General features: G+C 42.7%; 2 protein-coding genes and 2 long non-coding RNA genes across 5 annotated transcripts in view; 2 read left to right on the top strand and 2 right to left on the bottom strand.

Annotated features, from left to right (window-relative positions):
- The window catches only part of LOC146656636 (uncharacterized), a 36520-nt gene extending 24637 nt beyond the window's left edge, over nt 1-11883 (top strand). Inside the window, exon 3 of the long non-coding RNA XR_014913907.1 lies at nt 11805-11883. This is a non-coding gene — a long non-coding RNA (uncharacterized LOC146656636). The remainder of the gene's footprint in view (nt 1-11804) is intronic.
- Nucleotides 1-19143, bottom strand: part of LOC146656634 (uncharacterized) — a 65180-nt gene that overhangs the window by 43132 nt on the left and 2905 nt on the right. The window lies entirely within an intron of this gene.
- Nucleotides 4812-7150, top strand: LOC146656637 (fatty acid synthase-like). Its single transcript, XM_085424431.1, has 4 exons — nt 4812-4916; nt 5047-5145; nt 5586-5837; nt 5965-7150. Exons 1-4 carry the CDS (start codon nt 4827-4829, stop codon nt 6100-6102), a joined length of 579 nt encoding a protein of 192 aa, XP_085280557.1. The 5' UTR covers nt 4812-4826; the 3' UTR covers nt 6103-7150.
- On the bottom strand, nt 8258-11979 carry LOC146656635 (rab3 GTPase-activating protein catalytic subunit-like). The gene is made up of 2 exons (XM_085424430.1): nt 11794-11979; nt 8258-8571 (listed from the first exon to the last, which is right to left on the bottom strand). The coding sequence occupies exons 1-2, from the start codon at nt 11977-11979 to the stop codon at nt 8338-8340; spliced, it is 420 nt and encodes a 139-aa protein (XP_085280556.1). The 3' UTR covers nt 8258-8337.

Below are 19143 nucleotides of genomic sequence, written 5' to 3'. Positions count from 1 at the left end.
ACTGTATTGACGTAGGTGTGATATGTTATCCTATAAAACCAGAACCCAGTGTATTTTTGTCAGAGCAACCCATTCTGTATGCTGACGGCTGGTTGTTCTCCTGTGATAATAAAACTCATCGTTTGATTGCACTTTTCCGGAGCCTCCGTTGTTTTTTGTCTGGTCTGAAGTTGATCGATTTCGCAACAGTATGCACAAATATGACCCAAGATGGGACTCGCCAACCTGGATTGACTCAATAGGAGTTCCCAGGGGAGTTCCAGATGAGTATAAGTTAGTTAATCAGATAGCGGCCGGCTTTGAAAGTGTGTTTCTATGGATAACTCCGAATAAAAATGTCGATCGCATTAACTATGTCCATTATAATGTGTTGAGACTCTCTAATCTCCCTAGGGACGCGGTAGAAGGCCTTGCGGAACAATTAGGCCCGACGTCGTTAATGGGAATCCAGAATCGAATGGCCCTGGACATGTTGTTGGCTGAGAAAGGTGGTGTCTGTGCCATGTTTGGGGACATGTGTTGCACGTTCATACCCAACAATACTGCACCAGACGGTACGGTTACTAGGGCGCTTGAGAGTCTGAAAATGTTATCTAAAACCATGCATGAGCAATCAGGTGTGAACACTGGACCGGGAGACTGGTTCACGTCTGTCTTTGGGCAATGGAAGAGTGTTGTTATGTCTGCCATGTTTTCTTTTGTTGTTTTTCTTGTCATATTGATGATTGGATGTTGTCTCATCCCTCTGGTCCGGCGGCTTTTAGTAAAGATGCTGGAGAGAGCCCTGAGCTCAGGCTCAGCAGGTTCAGCTGCGCCGGAGTCCATGATGCCTTTGAGGGAGATTGTAGGCTGGACGGAGGAGTGAGACAAATCCTGGTGTAAGTTGGGCTCGCAAGCGAGCCCAAGAGGAGGAGTTGTCAAGAAAAACATGTAATTTCACTGCCATTATTTCATTATTATTTCATTAGTCTGCATCACTTAGTATCAGTTGATCATCACCATTATCATGTATCATTTATCATTTAGTAAATCTGCTTAATCTTGTATTCCAGAGCACGCAGAATAAGACACATTCCTCTGTAATATTCTATTATGCAAAAACCACCAGCATCTCTGTGGCTCCAGGCGGCCCAAAGTAAAGTCAGATGAGGACAGCGACCTTTTGTTGGCCTGGACAGACAATCTCACAAACTGCACACTCGGACACACAATTGTTTAGACCAGATGTTTTCCCTCATCCATATCTGGGAACATAAAGCCTGAGAAAGTGTTAGGTTTCTGAGAAGCTGAGTTCTAGGAAATGTTCTGACGTCATATTAGGCTATAAAGCTTTCTGTAACGAGCAGAGAAGATCGAAGACCGGCTTCCCACACTGTATAACTGTGTGTGTTTAATAAATCACTTTTTGGACACTTCTGGGGACTCTGTCTGTGCTTATTTTTCCTTCCAAATAAAAAGAACCTTTACAAAAGAACTGTGCATTTCGTGTTGTTAAGACTGTTTCATCTGGGACCATTTTGCAATCTAACGCAAGCTTAATTAAGGATTCTGTTTGTTTTATTCCTTCTAAGCCCAAATGAATTTCTTGTGAATCTGTCTACTGTGAGCCTGGTGATTTTGTTACTGATGCCTGACTGCCAACTGTATAAAACAAAAAACTACACACAATATTCGAAGCACATAGCGCACAGTCGTAAATTCACCCTAATTTTGGTATGATCTGAGCTCAGGCACTGGGTGACTGAGCATAGCACTTACGCATGTGAGCGAGGGGGGAGAAACTGCTGCAGGAGAAGCGTAGACAGGCAGACAGAGGAGAGCTTAAGTTTGACCAGGTACCAAAGCAAATCATTCATACTGTACAAATAATGTAAATATGACGGTGTATCACAAAAGATTGATATCAAACTGATCACTTGACCCATATTACGTTACTTGCTCTTGGAGTGAATCAACAAATGGGGAAATGAAAATCCGAACAACAACAATGATGTTTTTTTTAGAGAGTCTTAGCTTACATGTGTGTTTATTTCATATTTTCAGTTGTTTCCCTCCACGGCTAAACAAAGCACTGTAATCGGTTTCAGTTATGTACTGATGAACACAACAATTGACATAAGTGGCTTCTTTCAAAGAAAAAACTCAGGTAGATTTTATTTTATATATTATGCTTTGTATGTTGTTCAGTATATTTCTATGCAAAACAAGAGGAATTTCAATACACAGCAGTATATTCACAGCTGAAACCAGATATTTACATACACTTTAGGGAAAAAACATAAAAACATTTTTTTTTTCTGTTAAACATCAATTTAGAGTGAACTTGCAACTAGAAGATCACTGGCTGCTCTCTGCCCAGCATGGAGGTCACTGCAAACTCTCGGTACCTCAGCAGAGCTGGCAATATCATCAAGGACTACTCTCACCCCAGCAACCAACTGTTTGAACTATTACCGTCAGGCCGACGGTACAGGTCACATAAAACCAGGACAAACAGATTCAGGGATAGCTTCTTTCCCAGAGCTATCACCGTAGTAAATAAGAACAAAAACAATTGAACCTATTCCATACCGTCACTGTCATTATATTATGCTGCTATTCATACTGTCATTATATTAATGCTGCTATCCTGTATATATTGTACAAACTATTGTTTGAGTACTTACGATTGTTTTTTTGTACTTTTTATATTTTACATTTATATTTATTATTGAAACTTGCACCAAGGGAGTGGCACTCCAATTTCGTTGTACTCTGTACAATGACAATAAAGGCTATTCTAACTTGTTTTGTTTTAGATAAATAAATATTGAAATATCTTTTGAATTAGTTAAATGTCAGAATATATATAGAGAGAGAGCTGTCTATTATTTATCACTTTCATCAAATTTAGGAGTACATATACACTAAGTTTATTGTTAATTAAGAAGAAAACTGCAGATGATTGCATTCTGATCTTAAGCAGCCTCTGATAGGTTAGTAGAGTCGGATTTTTTAGTAGAGTCCTCTGTCCTCTGCTGGATGTGTTGGAGAACACTTTCAGCCCTCTGAGGACTGCATACCACTGCCTGAGCCAAGCCAATGTGCCACTAAGCTCCAGCCAGTGTCCACACTGCCAGAGGTCTCCACACATGCTGGTTCGGTGTCTGTCTCCGCTGAAGGGTCAGAGGAACCCGTTTGAGCTGTCTGTCTCGGCTGGAGGGCCCAAGGGGCCCATTCAGCCACCTGTCTATGCTGAAGGGTCAGAGACCTGTTCGGCCTCCTGTCTCCTTTATAGTCGAAAAAGATGTGCTCCTGGTGCACTGGCCATTGCTGCTACTCAAATCGAGCGTGGACCTGGACCTCCAGCAGGCCCCGGGGACCTACGTCACACCTTGCTCTTGTCTCCCTTACAGCTGAAAAAGGTCCATGCTTGTGCCCTGGCCCTTCTGAAATTCCCTCTCCATTTAGCCGAGGCAGAGAGTCGGCCTCCTGTCTCCTTTACGGTCGAAAAAGATGTGCTCCTGGGCGCGCTGGCCCTGCTGCTACTCACATCGGGCATGGACCTGGACCTCCAGCAGGCCCCGGGGACCCACATCCTCCCCTGCTCTACTCCCCCACTAGCTTCTTCTCTTGCAGTTACCCTCCACCACATATCCAGCACATATCCAGCTAACCCTAACCCACTACAATTCGTCCTGATTGTAGCACAAGTGGAACCAATAAGCAGGATTCATTGGCAAGCAGACAACCAGTTCCAACTACTGGGAAGAACCAGTGCGATGCATTTTGTGGTACGCGTCGTGGTAGCTCCTGCTAGGATTTAGGACAGACCTGAGGCTGATGAGAAGGATCTGGGTGTTGCAGGGCCGTCCTGGCTGACACGGCGCTGCGTGAAGCTCTGGGATGCTGCCTCTGGACTGGCACACTGGGGTGGTGGTTCCCCTGTTTAAAGACCTAGACCTGAGCGTGTGCTCCAACTGTCACACTCCTCAGCCTCCTCTATGCCAGGTTGTGTCTGTCAGTCAGGCCTCTGATTCAGGAGGAAGCAGTTTGTGTCCTGGTCATGATCACTGGAGCAGCTTGTTATCCTCTCGACTGCAGGGTCTGTGGGAGTTTGCACAACCAGTCTACATGTGGTTTGTGAGGCTTCTACTTTTGTAGGATCTTCATCTTACAGTACAAAGAGCCTTTGCTGCAGCTGTTGTTGTGTTTTGGCGCCTCATGGATAACTTTTCATGTCATTTGAGTTTCAGGCTTGTTGGTGTTGCTGAGCTGTGTGCATCGTCTGCGTGGGTGTCAGCATAATGGGGCTCATATTAAAATGACTTTACAGTCACAGAGAAAAACTTTAAAACACAAAATCAACACTTTGAACCATCGTGGAAACTACGTGTCCTTACTTGTCATCAAATGATGAGTGTGCGTCCTCACCAGGTGTCACAATCATGTGTATCAAAACGTGTGTAACTGTTAAACAGCAAAATGTGTTAAAGCTGAAAGTCTGACTGTTCAAAGGTGAAACTACAAACACTTGTACATATACAGCTCCCTCCATAATGGCCTGAGGAAAACCAAAGACCTGATGTGATTTCATGTTTTCTTTGTTTCACAGTTTAAAAGTTTGTGGTTCTGTTCTCAGACCTTTGTCACTCACATGTTGTGCATCAGCTGTTTATGTCACTGTGCAGCCAAACTAACTCCCCTCATGTGTTTCCTTTGCAGCTGCTCCTCTGGATAGCATTGAGTCCCTGGCTGCCTACTACGTGAGCTGCGTCAGGCAGGTGCAGCTGGACGGCCCGTACAGAGTCGCTGGATATTCTTCTGGTGCCTGTGTAGCATTTGAAATGTGCTCTCAGCTGCAGACCCAGAATCAGCCTGTGGAGTTCCTGTTTCTCTTTGATGGCTCACATTCATATGTGGCAGCGTACACACAGGTCAGAGAAACACTCGCGCATCTTTATTTCATGTATATGCTGTATAGCGTGTGTGATGTTGGTTTTGAAGGATGAGCTCTGGTCACATGATCTGCATGTGAACAGGTTTAACTGTGTTTTTGATTTGCAGAGCTACAGAGCCAAGCTAACACCCGGCAACGAGTCTGAGGCTGAGACTGAAGCCTTGTGTGCCTTCATCCAGCAGTTCACTGGCATTGAATACAACAAGGTATACTGTCTCTGACCCACAGGTTCACACACAAGTATTCCTTTATGTGGCATCAGCGTTAAAGGCCACACAACCTGAGCTTTTGCCTCACGGCGCCTGTAAGGTAAAGATGGTGACTGTAACACAGTCTGGAGCTGCTGTTCCAGCACAGTCTGTGTGTGGTGCAGGTTTGACTCAACAATGATGTGATGTTTGGAGCTGTTATGGAGACTAAAGTAAAACATGCGGTTAAATCAAACCTTCGTACAGTTTCTCACTGAAAGCTGACATTTGTAACTCCTGAATATCAAAACATCTTCATTTTGCATTTTCATATACATAAGATCTGTGATGTTCATTAATTATGTGTCACTTACTTTTCTGAAAACAACAATATCTCCGCGAGCACGCGGTAACGTTTGCTATGAACTTACAGTCGTCTCCATGGTTACATCCTACAGCTTTTGGAGACTCTGCTCCCGCTGTCAGACCTGAATGCACGCGTCAGTGTGGCCGTGGACCTAATCACCTCCGCTCACAAGGACATCGACCGAGACTCACTGCACTTTGCAGCCTCCGCCTTCTACTACAAGCTAAAGGCTGCTGATGCATATGTACCTACTGCAAAATACCACGGCAGCGTGAAGCTGCTGCGTGCCGAAACCAGCAGCGAATATGAGCAAAACCTGGGAGCTGACTATAAGCTCAGCGAGGTACCGATGCACATTTACATCAGTCTGTAGTACTTATCTTCACTGTGCGTGTGTGCGCTTGTGTGTGTTTCTATAAACTCTGTCTGAGCCTTCCAATGTTCAAACTGTGTACTGCGTCTTTCTTCAGGTCTGTGATGGCGAGGTGTCGGTCCACGTCATCAAGGGAGATCACCACACTTTCCTAGAAGGCGCGGGGGCGGAGTCTATCAAGAACATCATTCATAACTCGCTGGCTGAGCGAGCTGTCAAACCAAGGGAGGGTTAAACATCCACCGTCTCTTCACCCTAATTCCTCAGCTTTCCCCAAACTAGACTGTAAATGTGTCGTTATAGGAAGTGTTTGCACTGCTTATGTTTACACGCTACTGTTATCCTAATATCCCAAATGTTAATGGTTAGTGAACCAGTCGACATCCCATCATCTCACAGCTCCATCGATTCCAACTGCAAGTTTTGTTTTTTGTTGCCATATGTTGTTGTTTGCAGAAGTTCATCCCACAACAAAATAACGTGGTTAAAAAATTAATGTAACAAAGTAACAAACACTGACACATTGATTGAATCCTGAATTACATAACATCACTCAAATTGGTGTTTCTGCTCATGCAGACATCAGTAGACAGGCAAACGCGCTGCGACCAGCCTGATGAGCGACTGTGGAGGGAGGGCTGACCCTGCAGCCGTGTTTCTGCACACTAACTACTCGTAACACAAGTTGGAGGCATTTCTTTATTTTGTGATATTTGTTTACTTTTCAGTCATGTGACCACACAGTCATCAGTTACAGTGGCAACCAGCAAATGTTTACGTTGTCAATAAGTTCACAACAAATTAAGTGTTTCATAAACTGTGTTTTAACAATGACACTCGTGTTACTGTAATTTACAGACCAGTTATTTCACTAATTCAGAAGAAAAACTGCTTCTCTTCATGATGGACTGTGTCAAACACACGCTGTTGTTCTGACAGACGCCTGTGACAGAGGCGTCGCTAAGGACCAAATGTGTCTCTTCAGAGGTTAATCAGAGATGTGAATGATCACTGTAACAGTGAGATCATATTTACTGATGTAACCTCTGAGAAACTGTTTCCTTTTAAAGGCTTTGGTCCAGAGATCTAAAACCTCAGCAAATAATCCAAACCTGAGTACAACAGCTGGCCTGAGACCTGTGATTGGGTCAGTGAAGGAAGCTGCTGATTGGAGATGAATGTGCTGAGGAGTCACAGTACGATGGACGTGACAATAAAGGCCTCTGTGTTTTATTGTAACATTTCTGTTATGTTTTGTAGGACTAATAAGGGCCTCAACAGTCGCTCAGTGTTTTCCTTCATTGTAACGAGCCTGTCCCGTTGGATCTATGATTCCTGTGCTTTTGTTGTCGTTACTATTTCTGATCATTTATCTTGTAAATATAGTTTTTGGGTTTTGTTTTTTAGAGGATGGGTCAGTTTATCAGGGACTGAAACACAAATCCTGTTGGCCCAGAAAATTCTTAGTCGCTGTTGGCGCCACCCGACCGTTTAGTTCAGACCATTAAAGTAACGACTGGTTCTATATGACACTTTTCTACATGCAACAAAGGTGGTGATGGAAGGAGGAGAACAAACTTTTTTGTCTGTATTTAATAGCACAATGAAGACCAGACAGCAAAGCAGGGAGGGAGAAATAAAGGGCCTTAGGTCAGAGTTGAACCCGGCCGCAGCATTTACCCCATGACCAGGTGACGTGGTCACCCGCCCGACTCTTACGCACAGCAGTATTTCACTTCAGCTACCAGGAGTATGTGGGTCGAGCATGCAGACTGAACTTTAGCTGCATGTTAGAAAGCCGAGTTTATGAATGAAGGCTAGAACAAATGTCCCGGCTGAAGGAGGAGGGGCTGCAGAGGTGTATAAACACAGGTGGGCGGGGCAGGGCTAGTGTGCAGGATGACTCAGTGACCTACACTGACCCGTGTTGGTGAACATTTTGTTAAAGTTAAATGTTTTCAAGCTGACAAGTAAATTATCCAGCGAGCTAAGTTGAGCTGACCGACGTGCAGTAAGGTTTTCATGCTCTTCACTAACAGCTGATCGCTGAGAATATATCAACAGTAATAATGTCCTGTAATTCCCACGGCTCTGTATGTCACACCTGCGTATGCTTCCCCATCACATTCATCACCTGTTCCTCTGGTGTCTCTGATTGGAGCACGCAGGTGTGTGGAGCAGAGTGAAATCACACACCTAATGCTGTTTTATTCAACCTGGATCTTGGAAGTTTTGATTAACATCAGTGTCAAACATGAACTAACTCTTTGTCCCCTTCAACATTACATGTTGTTTTTTGAAGTAACAGGTTCAGTGATCTTAAAAGGCTGCGGTAACGTGTCGCTGATAAAACACTGAGTCATTTTCAAATTATTCACTTTAGTTCAATTCAGCTTTATTGTTTTATGTGAAAGTCTCCATCCTGTGTCCTTCACTTATCTTTATCCCAGGTGTGAATTGTTCACAGGACTTAAAAGAAGGACGTGTCTGTGGAAAAGGCTCCGGCCAACCTAAACTCCTCCCTCATCAGGACACAGAAGAGCCGCTGAGGCAGCGCCTTGGAGTACGCTGCTGGTCGCGGCACACAGGTGCGCAACAAGATCTCCCGGCCTGCTGGAGGAGGGAAGTCTGGTACTCTGCTGCTTCCCCCAGTTTGCTTCTTGTCAGATCCCAAGTCCTCATCGACGGGCGCCAGAAGGGCAGCCTAAAAGGGCAAAGGTCAAATGTTAGCAAACAGCAACCGATTCTGAAGAAATGTGCTGTGTGATATTCAGAAGTACTGTAACCCGAGTCTCCCACAGAGACCTGATCCAGACTACAGCTCACAAACACAGCTCCTCTACTAACACCTCACTGCAGCTGCACGCTGCTGATCCTGTCTGTGATTAGAAATGATTTCAATAAAGTAAAACAGAGGCTCGTTTTCTATGAGCGTAAACAGGGATCTCTTTTTCAGTCTCAGTGTAACAAACGTGTTTACTGAATAAGTCTTTCAGTAAAAATGTTTTTGTTAATTCAGTAAAATCTGCAAAGATGACTTGTACTGTTGGCAGCAACAAACAGAGACAACAGAGTGTGGGACAGACAGGAAGTCAGGACACGTCTATGTGCTTCACAGTGGGACTAGAACATGAACATTTCTACACACACCACAGGCAGCAACTGTGCAAACCTCCACGTCACCAAAAACACCCTGCAGGTCCCATCAGAGCAACGGCAGAGAAAACAGATGAAAGGTCTGTTAGAGAGAAAAACGCTTCGCTGCTTTCTTACCTGTATGACACCAAAAGGGTTTTGTTTTTTTAATAATAAAGGCTTCATGTTTTACAGTTAAAGGTAAAGCTCATGCAAACATGCAGGCTTATTTGTCTGATCAATGCAAAAGTTCAAACATGTCTCTTTCAAGCCTCATTATCAGCTGAGATCATAGTAAAGACACAGACAGGATCCTGATCCATCTGTTCTTTATATAATTACTGTTTTTACTGTAATGTAGAATATCATGGACATAATACACAGACTGCAGCCTAAATACTGCTAAAAACAGCTCTTTTTATTTTTAAGGTTTCACGTATTAACCTTTTATTATAAAAGTCACCTGATCCTTAGCAGGTGTGTATACAGAAATACACCAGGTCATTATTTAAGCAAAGCGAAGCCAAACTGCTCCTGTGTGACAGATGAAGTCCACCTTTAAACAGCATTTAGATGCTGCTAATGAAACTCGATTAGTGGCAGCACTGGTCTGTGGGCTGGGGACACTGGTGCCACCAGTACAGCGCGCACTTTTCACAGCGCCACCATGTGGACCAAACTGTATTCTGGGTCAAACCTGATGTTTTATCATTTACACTGAACAAAAATATAAACGCAACACTTTTGCTTTTGCTCCTGTTTTCCATGAGCTGAACTCAGAGATATGAAACATTTTCTACAAACACAAAAGACCCGACACTCGCAAGCAATGTTCCCTCTAAGCTGCGCGCGTACACAATTGCGCACTGCTGGCACGGTCTCTGCACAGAAAATCTGCGTTGCGCGCACAAAAAAAAAAAAAAAAAAAAAAAAAAAAAAAAAATTCACTTGAATTGAAATTAAAATGAAAACTTTAACAATCCTGTTTTGCAGTGTTAGTCAGTGACTGGCTGCTCCCGTATAGGATTAGAACGAGGCCACCTTATCCCGTAGTCCAGCCAATCACGCGATTCACATTCGTATATACGCAGCTAATCAACGTCGCTGTCAGGCTCTGACGCGTCCTTATGCGCCGACACCGGTGTTTTAGCAAAGCGGCTGATGTGGAGTGAAGCCACGTTAATGACAACGTGTACAACCATTGGAGATGTGAGCAGGACCGACGGAACAACTGACGGGAAAAGTGTGGACTTTATACCAGTTTTTAAATTGTGTTGATCGGCCGCGTACAACCAGAGTTATGATAAAAATATCTGCAATGTTTGGTTTTCTTCCTGAATACTGTCGTTGTTTATATTTACTGCGGGAAGAAACGGTGAAAACGCCGTTTTATAAGGAAAACGCTCGAAAGCCTGTGAGCAAAAACAACACCCCACCACCCTTTCCTATTGGTGGAAAAATGTACCATGTGGACCAATCAAAAATTATATGGCAAGGGTTAGAAACGGGAGGAAGTTTTAGGAGTGACGGCGGTGCTTGGAGATGTGAGAGATTTGCGACGTTTAGCGCAAATCTTATGTAGTGAGTGTGTAGTGTAGTCAGCAGTTTTGTTGTGTGTGTCAGAACAATGAGGCGACTGCTGAATGTTACAGGTGTTACAGCAGTGATACATCTGCTGTTGTCCTGCAGGTATCAGGCTGTTGTTCTCCTTCATCTCATAGTGGACACAAATTATTTTTTGGAGTGGCACAAATAATTTGTGTGGCATCAGATTTGATGCAGAACAGCTGATTGTTCTGTAAATAGTTTGAACTGTTTAATTAAAAAACGCCTTGGCTACATTTTTAGGTAAACAGCTGCAAAAAACTTTGTTTGCATAACTCGGTTACTTTTTTGAAGAAGTAACTATATAATTAATTGCCCAACATTGGTCATTATATCCTGTATTTTGCAGACAGAGTTACAGACTCTCTCCCAGACCACAGACTCATAATACAAGTCAGAGCTTTATTAAAAAAAAAAGAAAGAAAGAAAGTTGTGTTTTCAAAATTAGAGTTATTTTTACTTCCAATAGTGTTAACATACTGCACAGGTCACAGATGAAAAACAAAAACAGACTTTCTAACCGACAGAGCTGAAATCTGAACATGTCACCAGCTGCAGGAGGCAACGCTCTGAACCACGTCGTTCCTCCTCCAGATGGAGCTTTTACTGCCTATAGTCTCTTGACATACAATGGTTGGATTGTCCTATGATACTGTATCAGCTGGGTTCTTTCCTTGTAGTCCGGCTTCCTGCCACAGTCCAACGACCTGCAGTTAGTGGCAATAGGTAATCGAAGAGTGTAAATTGGCGATAGGTGCGAATGGTTTTCTGCGTCTATGTGTTAGCCCTGTAACAGACTGGTGACCTGTCGAGGGTGCACCCTGCTTCTCGCCCTAAGATAGCTGGGATAGGCTCGAGCTGCCCTGTGACACTGGAAAAGAAACACAGCAGAGAATGGATGGGTGGCTGATCAAACGTAAACATTTCCAGTCACTTTCAGTTCAAGCTGCTTAGCATGATCTCACATTTGCCAATTTCTCTATCTCTTCCCCCTCTGTTGTGTGTGTGTGAGATATTCTCACTTTTGCCATTTCTTCTGTCCCTTTCAACTGATCTGTGAGTGTGTGTGTGTTTGTCCCACATATTGCATACTCTGCTTTTGTCCTCAAATCAGGTAGGAAGTGTCTGTGTGGTTGAGCTGGTCTGGTCTGTCTAGATTTCACTAGATAGATCAGGCTGCACCTACCTGTGAAACAGGTGGAGGGTCACCAGGACATGCAGAACTCGCTGACAGACTCCTGGCCACCTCTTGCCTCCTTAGTAGAAAGGGGCCACTCCCAGAGGCAGAGGGCTGTGAGGCACCGCCCGCCGGGCCCTCTCCTTTGGGAAAACCCTCAACACTGGGCCGAACCTTGGAGTTCTGTATGTCCATTCAGGCACACTCCATGCTTGATCTGTGGGCAATTCCTCTCAGAAGTGGAGGTCACGGTGGAGGCGTCGGAGGGCGGAAGGCGTTCCCTCAGTGGCTCTCCTCTTCTGAGATTGTGTAAAAACATAAGTCAATGTAGTGTAAGCAGCTTGAAAGAAAGTAACTGAACTTGTTTAAATTTCTGGGGAGACGGTTGCTCACACGCGGGCGGCACAGTGGTTAGCACCGTTACCGCACAGGAAGAAGGTCTTGAGTTCAGCTCTACCGTCACTCTGTGTGGAGTTTGCATGTTCTTCCTGTGTTTGCGTGGGTTCTTTCCTTGTACTCCGGCTTCCTGCCACAGTCCAACGACCTGCAGTTAGTGGCAATAGGTAATCGAAGAGTGTAAATTGGCGATAGGTGCGAATGGTTTTCTGCTTCTATGTGTTAGCCCTGTAACAGACTGGTGACCTGTCGAGGGTGCACCCTGCTTCTCGCCCTAAGATAGCTGGGATAGGCTCGAGCTGCCCTGTGACACTGGAAAAGAAACACAGCAGAGAATGGATGGGTGGCTGATCAAACGTAAACATTTCCAGTCACTTTCAGTTCAAGCTGCTTAGCATGATCTCACATTTGCCAATTTCTCTATCTCTTCCCCCTCTGTTGTGTGTGTGTGATATTCTCACTTTTGCCATTTCTTCTGTCCCTTTCAACTGATCTGTGTGTGTGTGTGTGTGTGTGTGTGTGTGTGTGTGTGTGTGTGTGTGTGTGTGTCCCACATATTGCATACTCTGCTTTTGTCCTCAAATCAGGTAGGAAGTGTCTGTGTGGTTGAGCTGGTCTGGTCTGTCTAGACTTTCACTAGATAGATCAGGCTGCACCCACCTGTGAAACAGGTGGAGGGTCACCAGGACATGCAGAACTTGCTGACAGACTCCTGGCCACCTCTTGCCTCCTTAGTAGAAAGGGGCCACTCCCAGAGGCAGAGAGCTGTGAGGCACCGCCATGTGACATCATGGTGGCCTGGCATGTGACATCATGGTAGCCTGTCTTTGTTCTGTCATTTAAGCCCCACCCCCCTGGTTACTGTTGCTATTGTAACTATTATATTATGAATGCTGGTAGCTAGCATTCCACACACACACATACACTTTTTGCCAAGGTTCCAGCTGCAGTCACCAAGACATGTAAATGTATTTAGTAACCCTCTGGGGTCCAGAGTATAATTGGCCGTTTTTGACTACTTTTGATTTTACCTCTATATTTCACCTTTAAAAAAATCTTCTTCTTTTTTTTTTTTTTTTTGGCACAACCTCAAATATCTGAAATTTGAGTTAATTTTTCATTTATACTATATTTGCACAATAGATCTAAATTCAGACAAAAAAAATTCAAAATCCGAGTAGAAAATACTTGTCATTTTTACTGTAAAAGCCACAAACATGTTTAAGGAATTGTTTTCATAACTTGAAATGCGAATAGAAGTTGTACATTTGTAAAAATTATGCACAAGTTTTGCAAACAACTTTATGTTCAGTATAATATATGCAGGTTTTCTTCCTGAATACTATCGTTGTTTATATTTACTGCGGGAAGAAACGGTTTTTATAAGGAAAAACACTAGAAAGCACTCAGTCCCCCTCCCAACTCCCCCAGCCTTTCCTATTGGTGAAAAAATATACCATGTGGACCAATCAAAAAATGATAGGGCAACATAGCATTTAGTTGTTTACGAAGGCGGGCAGGTGTATACATATAGTTTGAGTCTGACGGCTCTTTGTTTGCTTCTCATCTGTAAACTCTGCATACTCTCTCATGTGATTCAGTTTGTTTTGAAAAGTCTCAACAGGATCTTGAGCTTTATTGTGAAAGGTTTACGTGAAAAACAAACAAGCATACAGCGGAACCACGCGATGGTTTTACCGTCATTGTTGCTAACGAAAACACGTAAAAACAGGCACTTGCCCGCCCATAGTGTGGTTATATTAAATATAAGAGAAAGAGAGAACTTTAAGAAATTAATATAGCCACTAAGGTGACCGTCAAAACGATGAAAAATACTGCTGTAAACAGTTTATTTTACGACATCGCGAAACAAACGATAGCGTAATAGGAAACGATAGACATTTTTATATCGTCATTTGATATATATCGTTATATCGAACAGCCCTAACATACACTCTTATATTTGTACATATATTTATTCTTATAATTCTCAGATTTACCCATTCGTATATTTTGCTTGTTCTTATGTTATTGTATTTTGCACACCTCTGTTGCACACACATAAGAATTTCGCTCACATGTGCTGTACCAGTGTACCTGCACATGTTATGTGATACGGGAAATCTCCAATTTTTTTTAATTTTGTTTTTTTTTAGATTAAATAATATACCATTGTAAAGACGACACAAGAGTTCCAGAGGCTCTTCTGGGAGCCAGAGTCGACCAGAAAAGGTTTCCCCGAGCTTGAGTCCTCTATGAAGAGCAGCCTTTCCTTATCGGCAGCGGTCACAGCCGCTACAGAGCGCTGGCAGGCTTGTTTCCCTGGGCCTTAAAACTGCAAAGGCGGCACGGTGCTGTCACGCTGATGGTAAAAACACAGGCCTTTACCACAGTGCCGCTGTGCCACTTTATTTTTTAACAAAACACTACGCTTTATGTATAAAGAACTGCCTATTCTACTACTTATTGAAGAAAAGAATCCACAAAAGATTAGTTTTACTTTTCTTTTATTTGTTCCAGATAAATTATAAATTATTTTTTAAAAAGCAATGAAATGCATCAGATGTCTCCCATGCTTTCTTTTCTGCTGTAATTTTTTTTTTTTGAACATAAATTGGTCTATTGAAAATAAAATGTAGTAAGAAACACTACATTTTTTCAATAGGCCAATTTATGTTTAAGAAAACCCCAACAATCAAATGATCCCATCTGAGCAAGCACTGGGCGACGGTGGGAAGGAAAAACTCCTTTGTCTTAAAAAGAAGAAACCTTCGACAGAACCAGGCTCAGATGGTGCGGCTTCTGTCAAGACCGGTTGGGGGTTAGGTAGTTAAAAAACTACTCTAACGGTACAGCACTACAGCTTTTTGGTGGAAATGGGTGGAAGGATGGGTGTTACACCTCGTTTCATTGGAGGTCTTACAGGTGGTCGGGGTGTAGATTCAGCTTTTTTACAAATAGGTGGCAGAGGGACAGGACTAGGTCGTGGAATTATACCTAGTTGGGTGGGAATAGGTTGCTTTCCACTTCTGGATATAGGTGGAACACACATCCTACGAAAAGGTGGTAGGTTGTCGGTCGAGAAAGTTTCCTTTTTCGTTGGTTGTGTGACTTGAGGAGCGGGTGTCAACTTTGTCTTTTTCGGTCTAATGGGTGGCAGTGGAGTCCGCTGTAACTGTTGTTCGTCAGATGCATCTTCCCTGCCTACGTAAATGTATTTATGTTCCTCAAAAAGGGCAATGTCTTTTTCAACTTGACTCATTGCCTCTTCAAGAAACATTTTGTAATTGTATTTTTTGTGCTGTGAAGGGGAGATAGTAAAAGGGAGGGATTGATATTCAAAGTTTAGCTCATTAAACCTCCTCTTTAGGCCCTGGAGAATGTTTTGTTTCTCCTGTTCGGCCAGTGGTTTAACTGTTTCCTGTTGTTTTGTTAACCAGGCATCATTGTCCTGCTTAGCCTTTTCTTTCTCTGCCTTTCTTCTACGCAGGTAGCCTGGAACGATTCCGTAATCGTTTTTCTGTAAATAAAAGGGGACAAGTCCAGATTTCTCAAGGAGCTGCTTGTCCCCTTTGCGTGTATCCACACAAGCAGGTTGAGCCATGACTTTCTTCATGCCTGTGTGTTCTGGTTTTTTCCTGAATGTGTGTTCAGGTTTTTCGCCTTCTGGCCTCTGTGGGCACATTTCGCGATGAGATGGGGCCTTAACTGTTCTTGGCACCATGGTCCTGTGTTCATTTTTATATTTATTTTCTAATACAATTGCTTCCCTGTATTTAGAAATATACATTTTAGGTTTGGGTGGAGGAAGAGTACTCTACTTTGGGAGAAGGTTATAAGCGCTTTCATCTGAAAACACAATTCAATCGCTAGCTTAAAATCACCTGCAAGGGAATTCTACAACTGTGTGTCGAGGCACCCCTATTTATAGATTTTTATGGCCTGGCATGTGACATCATGGTGGCCTGGCATGTGACATCATGGTGGCCTGGCATGTGACATCATGGTAGCCTGTCTTTGTTCTGTCATTTAAGCCCCACCCCCCTGGTTACTGTTGCTATTGTAACTATTATATTATGAATGCTGGTAGCTAGCATTCCACACACACACATACACTTTTTGCCAAGGTTCCAGCTGCAGTCACCAAGACATGTAAATGTATTTAGTAACCCTCTGGGGTCCAGAGTATAATTGGCCGTTTTTGACTACTTTTGATTTTACCTCTATATTTCACCTTTAAAAAAATCTTCTTCTTTTTTTTTTTTTTTGGCACAACCTCAAATATCTGAAATTTGAGTTAATTTTTCATTTATACTATATTTGCACAATAGATCTAAATTCAGACAAAAAAAATTCAAAATCCGAGTAGAAAATACTTGTCATTTTTACTGTAAAAGCCACAAACATGTTTAAGGAATTGTTTTCATAACTTGAAATGCGAATAGAAGTTGTACATTTGTAAAAATTATGCACAAGTTTTGCAAACAACTTTATGTTCAGTATAATATATGCAGGTTTTCTTCCTGAATACTATCGTTGTTTATATTTACTGCGGGAAGAAACGGTTTTTATAAGGAAAAACACTAGAAAGCACTCAGTCCCCCTCCCAACTCCCCCAGCCTTTCCTATTGGTGAAAAAATATACCATGTGGACCAATCAAAAAATGATAGGGCAACATAGCATTTAGTTGTTTACGAAGGCGGGCAGGTGTATACATATAGTTTGAGTCTGACGGCTCTTTGTTTGCTTCTCATCTGTAAACTCTGCATACTCTCTCATGTGATTCAGTTTGTTTTGAAAAGTCTCAACAGGATCTTGAGCTTTATTGTGAAAGGTTTACGTGGAAAACAAACAAGCGTACAGCGGAACCACGCGATGGTTTTACCGTCATTGTTGCTAACGAAAACACGTAAAAACAGGCACTTGCCCGCCCATAGTGTGGTTATATTAAATATAAGAGAAAGAGAGAACTTTAAGAAATTAATATAGCCACTAAGGTGACCGTCAAAACGATGAAAAATACTGCTGTAAACAGTTTATTTTACGACATCGCGAAACAAACGATAGCGTAATAGGAAACGATAGACATTTTTATATCGTCATTTGATATATATCGTTATATCGAACAGCCCTAACATACACTCTTATATTTGTACATATATTTATTCTTATAATTCTCAGATTTACCCATTCGTATATTTTGCTTGTTCTTATGTTATTGTATTTTGCACACCTCTGTTGCACACACATAAGAATTTCGCTCACATGTGCTGTACCAGTGTACCTGCACATGTTATGTGATACGGGAAATCTCCAATTTTTTTTAATTTTGTTTTTTTTTAGATTAAATAATATACCATTGTAAAGACGACACAAGAGTTCCAGAGGCTCTTCTGGGAGCCAGAGTCGACCAGAAAAGGTTTCCCCGAGCTTGAGTCCTCTATGAAGAGCAGCCTTTCCTTATCGGCAGCGGTCACAGCCGCTACAGAGCGCTGGCAGGCTTGTTTCCCTGGGCCTTAAAACTGCAAAGGCGGCACGGTGCTGTCACGCTGATGGTAAAAACACAGGCCTTTACCACAGTGCCGCTGTGCCACTTTATTTTTTAACAAAACACTACGCTTTATGTATAAAGAACTGCCTATTCTACTACTTATTGAAGAAAAGAATCCACAAAAGATTAGTTTTACTTTCTTTTATTTGTTCCAGATAAATTATAAATTATTTTTTAAAAAGCAATGAAATGCATCAGATGTCTCCCATGCTTTCTTTTCTGCTGTAATTTTTTTTTTTGAACATAAATTGGTCTATTGAAAATAAAATGTAGTAAGAAACACTACATTTTTTCAATAGGCCAATTTATGTTTAAGAAAACCCCAACAATCAAATGATCCCATCTGAGCAAGCACTGGGCGACGGTGGGAAGGAAAAACTCCTTTGTCTTAAAAAGAAGAAACCTTCGACAGAACCAGGCTCAGATGGTGCGGCTTCTGTCAAGACCGGTTGGGGGTTAGGTAGTTAAAAAACTACTCTAACGGTACAGCACTACAGCTTTTTGGTGGAAATGGGTGGAAGGATGGGTGTTACACCTCGTTTCATTGGAGGTCTTACAGGTGGTCGGGGTGTAGATTCAGCTTTTTTACAAATAGGTGGCAGAGGGACAGGACTAGGTCGTGGAATTATACCTAGTTGGGTGGGAATAGGTTGCTTTCCACTTCTGGATATAGGTGGAACACACATCCTACGAAAAGGTGGTAGGTTGTCGGTCGAGAAAGTTTCCTTTTTCGTTGGTTGTGTGACTTGAGGAGCGGGTGTCAACTTTGTCTTTTTCGGTCTAATGGGTGGCAGTGGAGTCCGCTGTAACTGTTGTTCGTCAGATGCATCTTCCCTGCCTACGTAAATGTATTTATGTTCCTCAAAAAGGGCAATGTCTTTTTCAACTTGACTCATTGCCTCTTCAAGAAACATTTTGTAATTGTATTTTTTGTGCTGTGAAGGGGAGATAGTAAAAGGGAGGGATTGATATTCAAAGTTTAGCTCATTAAACCTCCTCTTTAGGCCCTGGAGAATGTTTTGTTTCTCCTGTTCGGCCAGTGGTTTAACTGTTTCCTGTTGTTTTGTTAACCAGGCATCATTGTCCTGCTTAGCCTTTTCTTTCTCTGCCTTTCTTCTACGCAGGTAGCCTGGAACGATTCCGTAATCGTTTTTCTGTAAATAAAAGGGGACAAGTCCAGATTTCTCAAGGAGCTGCTTGTCCCCTTTGCGTGTATCCACACAAGCAGGTTGAGCCATGACTTTCTTCATGCCTGTGTGTTCTGGTTTTTTCCTGAATGTGTGTTCAGGTTTTTCGCCTTCTGGCCTCTGTGGGCACATTTCGCGATGAGATGGGGCCTTAACTGTTCTTGGCACCATGGTCCTGTGTTCATTTTTATATTTATTTTCTAATACAATTGCTTCCCTGTATT

The sequence above is a fragment of the Rhamphochromis longiceps genome, linkage group LG12 (genome assembly GCF_057381845.1).
Source record: "Rhamphochromis longiceps isolate RC_006_pf linkage group LG12, R_longiceps_female_GT1.1, whole genome shotgun sequence".
In the NCBI taxonomy this organism is placed as follows: domain Eukaryota; kingdom Metazoa; phylum Chordata; class Actinopteri; order Cichliformes; family Cichlidae; genus Rhamphochromis; species Rhamphochromis longiceps.
Note: the sequence above shows the minus strand (reverse complement) of the source record. Positions and strands in the feature narration are given on the sequence as shown.